At 41.0% G+C, this 13240-nt stretch overlaps 1 protein-coding gene across 1 annotated transcript in view; it reads left to right on the top strand.

Annotated features, from left to right (window-relative positions):
• LOC140229912 (uncharacterized) overlaps positions 1-13240 on the top strand; it is a 65468-nt gene that overhangs the window by 40299 nt on the left and 11929 nt on the right. The window contains exons 6-8 of the mRNA XM_072310111.1: positions 1802-1981; positions 3794-4079; positions 10230-10952. Coding sequence (XP_072166212.1) covers positions 1802-1981; positions 3794-4079; positions 10230-10952 — 1189 coding nt within the window. The remainder of the gene's footprint in view (positions 1-1801; positions 1982-3793; positions 4080-10229; positions 10953-13240) is intronic.

Below are 13240 nucleotides of genomic sequence, written 5' to 3'. Positions count from 1 at the left end.
AGAATAAAACAGTTTTTTAATGCATTCAGTGCAAAACAATGAAATGGATGCTTCCCCGACGGTTGATTGACGGTTGATTGACGGTTGATTGACGGACCATTCTGGTCACCTGGGGGGCGTTTCATCAACGAGTTCGTCGGAGATTTCACCGACAAATTTGCTATCAGCCAATCAGACCAAGGATTTCATTAGCTTTTAACAGTTGCCAGTGTAAATCCTTGCGTCTGATTGGCTGATAGCAAATTCGTCGGTGAAAACCTCCGACGAACTCGTTGATGAAACGCCCCCCTGGTCTACGCAAGTTCATTCATTGTTTGAACACGAATTCCATGAATTATTACGTCGGGCAAGCTTACCGGTACCCATAATGTCTCTTTGAAAATGATTGAAGTGCCTAACCAACTGAGAAAAAAGAAAGGTCATTTGTACTAACGTGCACATGAGCTAATTACGAACTGGCTTATACAGAACACAGGTCTGTATTCTGTATTTTTTTGGTGTCGACACAACAATCCCCAGTCTCTATTTTAAAATGAACACCCATGTGAAAGCAGCTCTTATCCATGAACCAAATAATAGTGACAATGGGGACAGACACATTATACAGCGAAGCAAAACAGAAAGTTGATTTGCAAGTTTCCCTCAAAGATGCCGAGTGCCAACTTCATTGTTATTCCGTTGAAGACGAGTCCCGAGTATACTTGGGCAGGTGTCTATGGCAAATGCGTGTTGTAGCAATATCAGCCCGTCCTCAACGGGTTAATTTTTTTTTTTTTTTTTTTTCATCCAAGGTTTACATCCGCGGAGTTTTGATTTGATATCAATTCTCTCAGAACTTATTCTTTTGAAATCATATTCCTCATCCAAGTGAGGGCTGGGTCTGTGATGTGATGGATGTTGTTTGACGTGTACATATGCATTCATGCAGCGGCACGTGGTGAATATACAGGAGTCCATTCAAGCCGTATTTACTGAGCTCTATTTGTCCACATTCTCCTTCATTTCTCTTTTCCAGTCCCCACTTCCCTATCTTGGGACATGCATAAAGCATAAAGTAATGTATATTATGCCTAATGTATGTAGTACATGGTGTAAATATGATATACACATAAAGACACATACACACACATGATATTTCTGATCCCTAATATTTTAAGAGCTCATTGTGATGTTTAACCATTAAACACACACACATACACACACACTGTATACATTAGGTATGTGTACAGTAGGTCATGTATTTATATTCCAAGGTTCACATTAAACTGCTATGCCATGGCACATCTCGCATGTGTCTGTAGCCTTCAGCTGCCCTAGTAAACCTTAAGTACCTGTTTGCAGTTCAACCTATGGCCGATCGAAAACTATGCCTGCACCTCACTTGTCTCTAGAACAAGTTTTTTTTTGGAAAGATTTGACCAAATTATAATTATAGCAATTGACAATTACTGCTTACAACATCTTAATGAACGAGCATGTTGTCATGTTCTTTTATACTGAGTTTCAAGCCACATTTTTAAGAAAACTTTCCTCTCCTGCTGATCACATACTGTAAAAGTGGAAATTTTTATTGTGTTGAAATTTTTGTGCATTTTGAGCAACCAGAAATTAGCGTGAAATAAAATCATGCAAATATTTTTGTTTGACATATGTTACAGGGGCTCAGTTGATGTCTTGATTCTGTAGAATTAAAAACACATGAAACTCTTCTCACCCGGCCAAGCGCGAAAAGTTAGTCGCGTGAAAATATCCACTTTTACAGTACACATTGTATCGTCTCAATGATTACGCCATCTTGCAGGACGCTGACGGACAGGGCTGCCCGTTTTGTCGCTGCGAGATCCGAGGGACGGAGCCCATCATCATTGACCCGTACCACCCGGACAGGGCCAAGTCTGTCAAGTCCCGCAAGCAGGCCATGCCCCCGGAGACCGACAACGACAAGGAGGACGACAAGACAGATGGGGAGGATGACTTTGAGGTAAAAACTCCCTCCGGCAGGATCATTTCTTCCATCACAGCTTTCGTAATGCATAAACCTGAATTCAGTCCGTGGCAGTATCAAATGTCGGGCAATTTCATACAAACTAGAGAAGCACTCTGAGAGCACAGACCTCCGCCAAGCATGCAGCTCATTTCTACCACTGATCTTGTTCTTCCATACAGATATCAGTGATTTCCACCCATACGTACCTCCAGCATTGTGTGCTGAAAGTTGCCCGATTTCCCAATATAGAAACCTTTTGTTACGTCATAAACTTCCAGCAGAAACTATAGCATGTACTTTGGTGTGCGCATGCAAACCTCAAATGCGTGCAGCTGAAACTCCCAATTTCATTGACCCTACCTGCCAAAATATAAAAGATCCTTCATAAATTCCCCCCAAATTTTTTTGGTTACTACCAAAATTTAATCATCTGTTTCTTGTATAGTTCTAAACCTTTCCTGCAAGTTTCATCCAAATCCGTTAGCTACTTTTTGAGTTACAAATATTGTATTTTGCACAGGGGCAAACTAACAAACAAACAAGCCAATGGTAACAAAAACGTAACCTCCTCCCTTGGCGGAGGCAACCAGCTTCTCGTTGGTGATTTTCAGGTCCTCTCTTTCATTCTAACTGGCATCCCTGTGGATTAAGTGATTTTCTCTTTCCTCACACCTCAAGAGTTTGATATGCAACAGAATTTTAATCGAGAGTTACAATGATATTGAGCAATGTTATAAGGTATGATTTTGTCGGTATGCAACAGCAATGACTTGCCTTGTAGAATGGTGTGAGCATTCATTTTTAATCCTCATTTCACACTACATGCCAACCAGTTCTTCTATTGCTACTACTTCTTCTGCTGCTTCTCCCTTATACTGACTGGTGTGAGTGTCCTGAAGCTGTGTGTTAATGCAAAGGAATCATAAAACCATTATGGTTCCAAGATAGTGTTTGTATAGGACCGGCATTTTGATATAACCGGGTAAGTTTTGTTTGAGGTTTTGAAAGCGGCTTCAAGCTGCCCTAGCCAGTATTGCATCTGTCCTTGCCATCAAATGACTCAGGTTGGAGTCCCTGTGAGTTTAGCCAAGCAGTGTTGTATTATGATCAGGCTGTCCTCCCTGTTATTGGGCCAAGCACTCTATCGTTCGGACACGACATGCAGGGAATGCCCCGAGTATGAGAGTCACTACCTATGCTGGTAAAGACCCCACCCACTCAATTTCTGGTAAAAAAGCAGGATGCAAACCTGTCAATGAGCCCCACGTGCTTCAACCCTCTGTGCACAATGACTTGAATTATGAGAACTCCTCGTGGTTAACTGCAAATGACAGGTGGCTGGTGATGGCTAGAAAATAGTATCAATCAGGTGCGCAGAGGCAATGCAAGACGGAGAAGTAATACTGTATACGCTGAATAGTTAGCGATTTTTTTTATTTTTCGCGAATTTCGCAAGTCAGGTGGTATTTGCGAAATTGAAGACATGTGAAAAAAAAAATGACTCTGATCTCGATATGAATGTGAAGTATTGGTACGCATATCAATTTTCTCTGTTCAGGTCAGTACTCAATGATCGCGAATTTAACCACTTGTAAAATCGTCGGGAAGTCCCGACTCGCGAAAGTTTGGAATTGCTAAATATGTGGCATATGCAGTATTTCTGAATGACTGCCATGTTTTTGTTGGGAATTTGTTGACGGTCGTATATTCCATTCCACTCTTCATCCTGCATTGTAGTTAACATAAATTCTAATGGGAGTGTGTAGACAATAATGTGTCCTCACCCGTTCTTCTGTTCTGTCACAGGTCCCCTCAGTTCCACCCTACAACCCTGGTGACCCTGTCTATGCCACACCCAAGAAGGGCGGGGTCGGTGGGGCTGTGCCTGGTCTTCCGCCCCGCCCCTCCCCCTTCTCCTCACCCGGTCACTCGCCAAACAGCTCGCCGCGGTCCTCCGTGCACCACCACCCATCTCAGAGCAACGGCAATGACCCGACCTCCCCAACTCCTGTTCTTCCTCCCCGCCGTTACCTTGACGACGGCAATGCGGAGAATGGTCCGGAAGAGGAGATGTCATCATACGAGAATACAGGTATTCAAATCAATGATTCTTGCCTCAAGTTGTTTCTTATTCTAACTGAGTGGCAAATTTGCCTTCACTGATGTATTGTATAAGCTGTTATTTTTGTGAGGGTTAAATTTTCACGTATTTCGCAAATCACAGATCGCGAATTCAACAACACACGAAAATGTCTCCATGCACTTTTTGTCCCCGCCGAACGAGTTCGAGCAGGGGACTATGAAACGGGCTCCGTACGTGTGTGTGTCCGTGTGTCCGTCCGTCTGTCCGTCCATGTGTCCGTCCGTGTGTCCGTCCGTCCGTGTGTCCGTCCGTCCGTGTGTCCGTGTGTGCGTCCGTGTGTGATCAAAATGTTCAAAATGCTACTCCTTCGCCATTTCTAACCCGATTTTGATTCTGTTTGCTTTATATGATAGCACTACATGGGAGCTTTGAAACTTCTATACAGAATTTCAGTTGTGACCTTTGACCTTGACCTTTGACCTATATTGTACATTTTGCTTCAAAATGCTACTCCTTCGCCATTTCTAACCCGATTTTGATTCTGTTTGCTTTATATGATAGCACTACATGGGAGCTTTGAAACTTCTATACAGAATTTCAGTTGTGACCTTTGACCTTGACCTTTGACCTATATTGTACATTTTGCTTCAAAATGCTACTCCTTCGCCATTTCTAACCCGATTTTGATTCCGTTTGCTTTATGTGATGGCACTAGGTGAGGGCTTCAAAACTTCTACACAGAATTTTGACCTTTGACTTCTTTGACCTTTGACCTTGATTTTGACCTGTATTGTACATTTTCCTACCAAATGCTACTCCCTCGCCATTTCTAACCCGATTTCGATTCCGTTTGCTTTATGTGATGGCACTAGGTGAGGGCTTCAAAACTTCTACACAGAATTTTGACCTTTGACTTCTTTGACCTTTGACCTTGATTTTTTTACCTATATTGTACATTGGCTACAAAATGCTACTCCTTCGCCATTTCTAACCCGATTTCGATTCCGTTTGATTTATGTGATGGCACTAGGTGAGGGCTTCAAAACTTCTACATAGAATTTTGACCTTTAACCTCTTTGACCTTTGACCTTCATCTTTTTACCTATATTGTACATTTTGCTACTGAATGCTACTTCCGGCGGGGACATATATTACGCACCGCGTAATTTCTACTTTTCCTTGTTTTTAAAATAGAACATTAGCCTACGCGTCAGCTTCGATTCGCGGAAACAACATCTCGCGAAAATTCGCGAAAATAACAGTGTATACAGTAAATGAACTCCAATTATTCAGTAGCAACTACTACTGTAGAAACAGTGAATAATCTGTCTTCGTTCACTTCAGTGAAGGGAAATTTGGTAATCAGTGGCAATGCAGGTATAGATCTTAAAGAAACATTGTTAACAATGAGACACGTCTCTAGTACTCTTATGTACAACTATCTTGAAGAAATTTAGGACGTTCATTTGTGAGATTTGCTGATGCACAGTGTTCACTTTTTGTCGTTCTTGTTGTCTTTGCTGTATATTTGGAGTGAAGTGACATCAACTGTTTTTGTGCCAAGCACTTTACTCTAACTTGCCAAGCTTCGGCATTTTTTCATCATTATTCACTAAAAATCTATCCTAACCTAACGTAGTTGCAAGGTTAGCAAGCCCCCTCAGGTGTGGCAGTGTGCCTCTGACCAGCAAAAAGCCCATGATGACACAGTTGGGATGAGAAGGGTTAGGTAATCCCTGTTCTTTGAAAATAAGTTTCCAAATGTCAGTGCCAATCGGCAAAGAAAGCATTCCAGCTTGCGTGCCAGTTGGAGAACAATATTTAAAGGGACTTTCCAGTGCTGGTTGAGGTAAGATAACATTTTTTGGTGAGATAATGAGAAACCTCTTATAAGAGCATGTAATTTCATGAAGGATTTAACGTTTATTTGATGAAAATTGCCTTTGTAATGGTCAAGATATCCAAAAAAAGTGATCTTAATAAAATTGACAGGCCACAACTTTTATTAGGATCTCTTTGTTTACCTTGTTTTTGGATATCTCAGTCATTTCAAAACCGATTTTCATCAAATATACTTTTGATTCCCTTCAGAATTGCACGCTCTTTAACATTTTCATAGAGTAGTTTCGAAATATCTCGTAAAACGTTACAAGCTGAATCCTCACCTCAACCAGTACTGTACATTCCCTTTAAAGTTTAATGGCAAAACCTTAAAACAACATGAATGGAGCTTGCAATGCAAGCTCCACCCACTGTACACCCTTCTTCAGCTCCAAAGTTTACTTGGTATAGTAATAATTTTAACTGTATCCTAAGTAGTGAAGTCTTATATTGCGTGTGGCCTATATTTTGGGTGTTTAATGCAGGGTTGTATCTTACAAATTAGGACTTGTAAAACCATTATGTGAGTGACTGAAATTGTGATCAGTCACCGTTGTTGCGGGCCCAGCAAAATTGACATCTAGGTCACCTAATTGCGGCATATATTTGTATACGTGTATATATTTTTATTGTGCTTGTATATATACCTCACATGTGTGTGGGTGTATGGTTAAACCTTGGCCTTCGTTGTGTAAATCTATACAGCGCCTGAAGTGTTTCCAAATGTACAGAAAGGATTCGCTTTCCCTCAGTTTCCGGAAATATATAGTCTTTTACGATCCTCGAAAACATGAATAATGAATGAATGGGGGAAATTTGTTCCAGATGAGAACGTGAAGTAAATGGTATTTCGTCTGCGGTACTTCACGTGAACATAAATGCTGCTGTCCAAGTATACAAGGGTGCTGTTCTCTTTGCATTCAAAATAATGGGCTATTTTGGGATGAGGATTGCGACCCAAATTTGGAATTTTTTACAGTGTGAAAAGAAATACCTGTTGGTAATGCATTATTTCACAAGATTTGAGTCACAATACAAACTGCAGTATGTGCTTTGTGCAATTTTTTTACATAAAGATCCAAAGTTGTGCAGTGAGAACAGTGACCACAGAAAATGTCGAAATTTATGTCATCCCTTGCTATTTCTACCAGCTGTGGAGTGCTGCAGAATATTTGATGGGCCTTGTGAAGTAGACTAGTAAGCATACCATTCATAACATGAGGTTTCTATATAGTATAGCTCTTCGCGAATAATGGCGACCTAGAAATTTTAGAGATTTTTTTTTTTTTTTTTTTACAGTGAGAACGTTGAATAAAAAAGATGTGACTCTGTTCGTGATGCAGATTTCATTTTTTTTTTTCAATGAGAACAGCACTATTTGTAGATGTGAAACCTATATGATAGTTTAACCCTATTCTAACTGGGCTATTTGAGACCAAGTTTTTACTGGGGGGGGGGGGTCAATTTGACCCCTCCTTCAGATCTCGGCCACCGATCGCGCGATCGCCGCGAAATTTTGCCTGAAGATAGAGCTGGATGTCAACTACAAGATTACATGGTCATACAATAGAAAAATATTGCTTTTCTATTTTTAATAAATTAATTATGCAAATTTGTGCATGAAATCATGTTTTCACCTATAACTCCATTAAAAAGACTGAAGTATTGCTAAATTTTTGTGTCAGAATTCCTCAAAACATATCAAACAATTTTCATGTAAAAAATAGCACAATCAAAATCAATTTCTTTTGTTTTTTATTGTTTTGTTAATTTCTTATGTATTTTGTTGTTTTTTCGACCTTTTGTTTTCTATTGTTTTTTTGCCAAAATTTGTTGTAGGCACTTTTTCAGGCTTATCTACACTAGAATTGATTAATTTCAATGGTTAAAAGTTGAAATAATCTAATTTATATCAATTTAACCAAAAAACACAATTTGCATTCAATTTGCACACGATATAATGAATTTGAGCTGTTTTTGGGTTGACATGCATATATGCATAACATTACATAACTTCAGAATGGTGTACCTGGACGTCGCAAATTTGGTCTCAAAATATGCGGAAGACTTCAATGAAAAAAGTTGTGAAACGACGCGGCAAAATCTTTGCACGTTGCGGAATCGTGGCGCGAAACGTCGAGGGGGGGTCAATTTGACCCCCCCCCCCCCCCAGTTAGAATAGGGTTAAAGGTGCTCACAAACTCTTGAAGTTCCTAGTGTCATAATGGCTGTCATGTTTAAAACACCTGTTCATTGCCCTTGTTTTGCTGTGTTCACATAGCAATGTCTATCTGCGTGATATGTTATACTTTTGGATTTATAGTGTACATGTAGGTTCCTCTTTTTTGTCCAAACAGAACATTGTGGGAGAGAAACAAGATGAAAACTAACAGCTTCCTTTTTCCAAATCCATTCCTCATTTTAGTAGATGCCTTTCATAACCAGCCATGTTGAAGGGAAAGGTTGCCGTATTGCACAAACTTTTGTCACTGCCTGTGGTATTAACTAGTCCTTCAAAAGTGGAGATTATATTGCAATTAGACCTGGTGAATGGAAGAATCCTTTCTATTTCCAGGAAGATTCCAATGTAATATTTCATGATGGAAGATATATTTTGTGCTAATTGTTTGTCATGCACTGGAAGTGAATACCACTTTTTCTACTCTCTGTTTTCCTGTCCATGTCTCGTATGAAAGGTTTATTGCTACATTGAATCCATTCATCTCAAAAAGACAGAAACAGAAAACAGAAACTTTAAACAAAAATAGGAGAAAAGAAATGACATTACCCTTGAGTGAGAAATACTCATTTCCAGAGCTCTGCGAGGTCTCTTTGATTCTGCAGGAGGCGCTATCAAAGAAAACTGGCATCGCCTAGTATCAAAATAAAAAGAATAAAAAAGGCCTCCATGAAATTGGAATTATTTTCATTTGTGAAATGCAGTCGGTTAATTTTTTTTTTCCGCGACTGATGTGTCACTCAATATTGATGTGTGAAAGTTGACGGCTCTCTGTTTCCTAGAATGATATACCTTCCATTCATAAAATATGTGTGGGGTTTTTTTCTCTGTTATTTTTTTTTTCTCTCCTCTTTTTGTACCTGCCAACCTATACCCATCTTTTTGCTGTCCCTCCCAAAGTATCAAATTTAACCATTGAAAGTCAAATGATGAAATTTGATACTTCACTTTTTCTCCTTTTTATTTTGTTTTGTTTGCATTTCTTCCTTTCCTGGTTATGTACATAGAGGAGCGCTTACAATTACTATAAAAATGTTATATCACCTCACTGAAACCGTAGAACTTTCAGGTCTGTTCTCACACAGCCATTCCTTGTCTTCATCCATTGACTTTCCTCCCCAAAGTTCCAACACCTTCTCTTTCTCCTTTAATACATTTATGTGCTGACTTTACACCAGAGTGCAGTGTTATACTTCCTATCACTTCACACATCATTCTGTATGAGTACATGTCCACTGAAAAAGTTTCACCTTTCTACTACCGAGAAACTTATCCTAAAGTATTTGCTGACTATCAAAACAAGTGCCTATACTTCCCATTTCTACCGCTGAGTTGGCATAATCTCAAGTGTTATGGCTTATACATTGCAAAGGGGCAGATTTTGAAACGTTCTAAAAACATGACCAATACCTTCGTTGAAAAGTGTTGTTGAAGTCCAGAGGGTGGGTTAGAGTTAAGGTTCCTACATTATCTATGTCTAAAGAAATGTATGTAGTATTAATATTCATGATAAGTGTTAGCTCTTCATGTCTTTTAATCACAAGACTAGGTTTTGATATGCAGCATCTGTTTTCTTTTTTTTTTTTCTAAGGCAGTTTTTTACTGACTAAGACTGAAAGATGCCAAAAGCATCTGCGGCTAGGAAAATTGGATCAATATTAAACAAAAATATTGATAAATGCTTTTGTTGCGAGAGGAGATACTAAATGGTGTTTTTAGCATCACAGAACATTACATATGAAGGAAATAAGCTTTGAACACGTAGGAATTTTGAAATGAGTTATGCATGTAATATACATGCTCAGGCTTTTAATCAATTGCTGGTACATTTTTCTACCAGTCATTATTGTACAGTATAAAATTGGTAGAGACAAAATGTGTAAATGTTAATGAAGAAGACATCCCTTCCTACAATTAAGTAGTGATGGAGTTCAGGTTTCTTTTGTCAAGCTTCCCCACCGCCTCTCTTCTCCTTTTGGTCATTCTTCAAACTGCTGCCATATTTAGACACACATCTATGTTTAATATCTTCCTGACAGTTGCCATAAATCAGCCGGGCTTTATTGACCATGGTGCTTTAGGCCACCCCCTATCTTCTGGTCCAGGGCCACACCCACACCCCACCAGTGTCCAATCGGGGCCGGCCACTGCTCCGGCTACCCCACAGGTAGCCACATCCAACCTCCTGTACGACCAGCTCGCTGATGCAGAATCCATGGCGAAACTACGCGAGGAGGCAGCGAGGGCGCCACACAAGCCAGGCAATCCTTTCCGTCGCTCCGTCAGCGATAGCACCAACCCTGGCACGTCGCTCTTTGCGGACACCGACAGCACGGATGCACAAGGCATGGCACTTGGATCAGATAACATATTGTTTTTCAGCCCAAGCGGGCCGGCAGTTCTCCCTGAAGACTATGTGGCGTCGTCCACACCTGTCTATGAGAACCAGCGCCCTCTCTTGCCACCCCCGTTATCATCAACATCTACGTCATCTTCCGGACAAGCCCCCAATTTTTCATCCTCTAGCCTCATCCTTTCTCCTCAGCTTAAGCAAGCCTTGCCCCCTGTAACCACACTCTCGGGCCAGCCCTTCTGTACGGGTAGTCACGTGACCAGCAAGCATCAGGGCAAAGGTCACGGCCTGCCCCCGCTGCACATGTACCCCAGCCAGGGCTACGGCCCGGCCGGCGCGTCCATGTGTAGGCAGCCAGACAGCACCTATCAAAACGTCCATCTGCTGTCGCAGCAAGCTGGTTCACACGGTATCTATTTCTCCCTCTCTCCTCAAAAAGCATGCCCACTGCTCAAAACTGCAACGTGTGCACCCAAAGTGCATGTGCTGTCAAATTGTACTCTCAGTGGATGCTCCACATAAAGCATGTGGTCCATTGGACGCTCACCCATAGACATTTCATGCCGTCAAATTCAAATTTTATTCATATCAATTGATTTCAGTTTTTCTCAAAATTTATGTTCGTCCTGAATTTATGATTTTTGCATCCAGTTTTGACCGTAAAATGTTTTGATGTCCTTCATCATTTGATGGCTTTCTGATTTATGATTTTGCATCAAAGTGTTGCAAAACTTTTTGTTTCTATGACCCTTGACCTGTGATTTGATTTGACATTGCCCGTTATGGAGAGTTTTCCGATTCAGCGTTTTGTTTGCAGCTTTGCCCGTTTTGCTACTGCTTGCTTCTTTCCCACTCATATCCCAGTTGCTTTGTTCTCATAACAACTTCATGTCTCATGATACTAACCACTGACAGCTTCACAGTATATTTTGATTGGGAGTATACCTTTGTTTCTTGTTGCATTATGTTACTGTGACAATGGGAGTTTTATATCCTCTCTGGTTCTTCTTTGGTTGACAGATCTTTTTTTTTTTTTTTGGGGGGGGGGGAAGAGATTTGTACAATGTATTTTCCATGGTAGAAATTCAAACAATGAAAGGTTATCTCTCTTCACTTCTTTCTCCACCTTTCTCGTTCCTAGATCTTTCTCTTTTTTTTCTTTTTTTTTCTTTTTTTGTCCTCTCCAAGTCTTCCTCAATTCTTCCGACTCCCCTATCCATCTACAGTCATTACATCTCCACCTTTCATATCCATCTTCCCCCTCCCTTCACACCCATCATCCCTTCTCTTCACACCCATCTTCCCCCTTTCACATCCATCTTCCCCCTCCCTTCACACCCATCATCCCTTCTCTTCACACCCATCTTCCCCTTTTCACATCCATCTTCCCCCTCCCTTCACACCCATCATCCCTTCTCTTCACACCCATCTTCCCCTCCCTTCACATCCATCTTCCCCGTCCCTTCACACTCATCATCCTTTCTCTTCACACCCATCTCCCCCTCCCTTCACATCCATCTTCCCCCTCCCTTCACACCCATCATCCCTTCTCTTCACACCCATCTTCCCCCTTTCACATCCATCTTCCCCCTCCCTTCACACCCATCATCCCTTCTCTTCACACCCATCTTCCCCCTTTCACATCCATCTTCCCCCTCCCTTCACACCCATCACCCCTTCTCTTCACACCCATCTTCCCCTCCCTTCACATCCATCTTCCCCGTCCCTTCACACTCATCATCCTTTCTCTTCACACCCATCTCCCCCTCCCTTCACATCCATCTTCCCCCTCCCTTCACACCCATCATCCCTTCTCTTCACACCCATCTTCCCCTCCCTTCACATCCATCTTCCCCCTCCCTTCACACCCATCATCCCTTCTCTTCACACCCATCTTCCCCTCCCTTCACACCCATCTTCCCCGTCCCTTCACACCCATCATCCCTTCTCTTCACACACATCTCCCCCTCCTTTCACATCCATCTTCCCCCTCCCTTTACATCCATCATCCCTTCTCTTCACATCCATCTTCCCCTCCCTTCACACTCATCTTCCTCATCCTTCACACTCATCCTCCCCTCACTCTCTCTCTCTCTCTCTCTCTCAACCTATGTCAGTACCTTCTGACACTGAATTCCTCCAATCTCATCAAACATCATTACCAACACGAGAGATCTTTATTATTATCATTATTTATTCTTCTGCTTCAGAATTAAAAGTTTGTTATATTTTTTCCCCTACTCATTTTCTTTTTATTAACAATACTATTTTCTGTTATGAGTTACTGTCCCAAACATCAGAAGATGCATTTGCATGCAAATATTTGTGAATTTTCCCTTGTCCTGTATCCATTTTAACAACATGTTATGTTCAGTGGAAAAGGAAAAATGTTCTGTCCAAGCATTTCAGCTGCAGGTTCTCGTCTTTTATTTCCTCCTTATCCAGCTGTCAGTGTGCATGTAATTAATTGTCATTCCTTAACGCTTATGATTTCAGCTCTGGCAACTTATGAAGTCATGTGGCATATTAAAGTAACTTCATGCTAACCATTCCTTTTCCCACTTTATATTAACAGAATTGATTTGCATCTCTTTCTCTCCTCTTGAATATTTTTTTGTTTTCTTTACTTCTTATGGCTTTGAATTGTGAATTGTGATCTCATTTGATGTAATGTTGTCAGCAGTAACTAGCTGACTG

Source organism: Diadema setosum, chromosome 6 (assembly GCF_964275005.1).
Source record: "Diadema setosum chromosome 6, eeDiaSeto1, whole genome shotgun sequence".
Classification (NCBI taxonomy): domain Eukaryota; kingdom Metazoa; phylum Echinodermata; class Echinoidea; order Diadematoida; family Diadematidae; genus Diadema; species Diadema setosum.
This window is presented reverse-complemented; position numbering and strand designations above follow the sequence as displayed.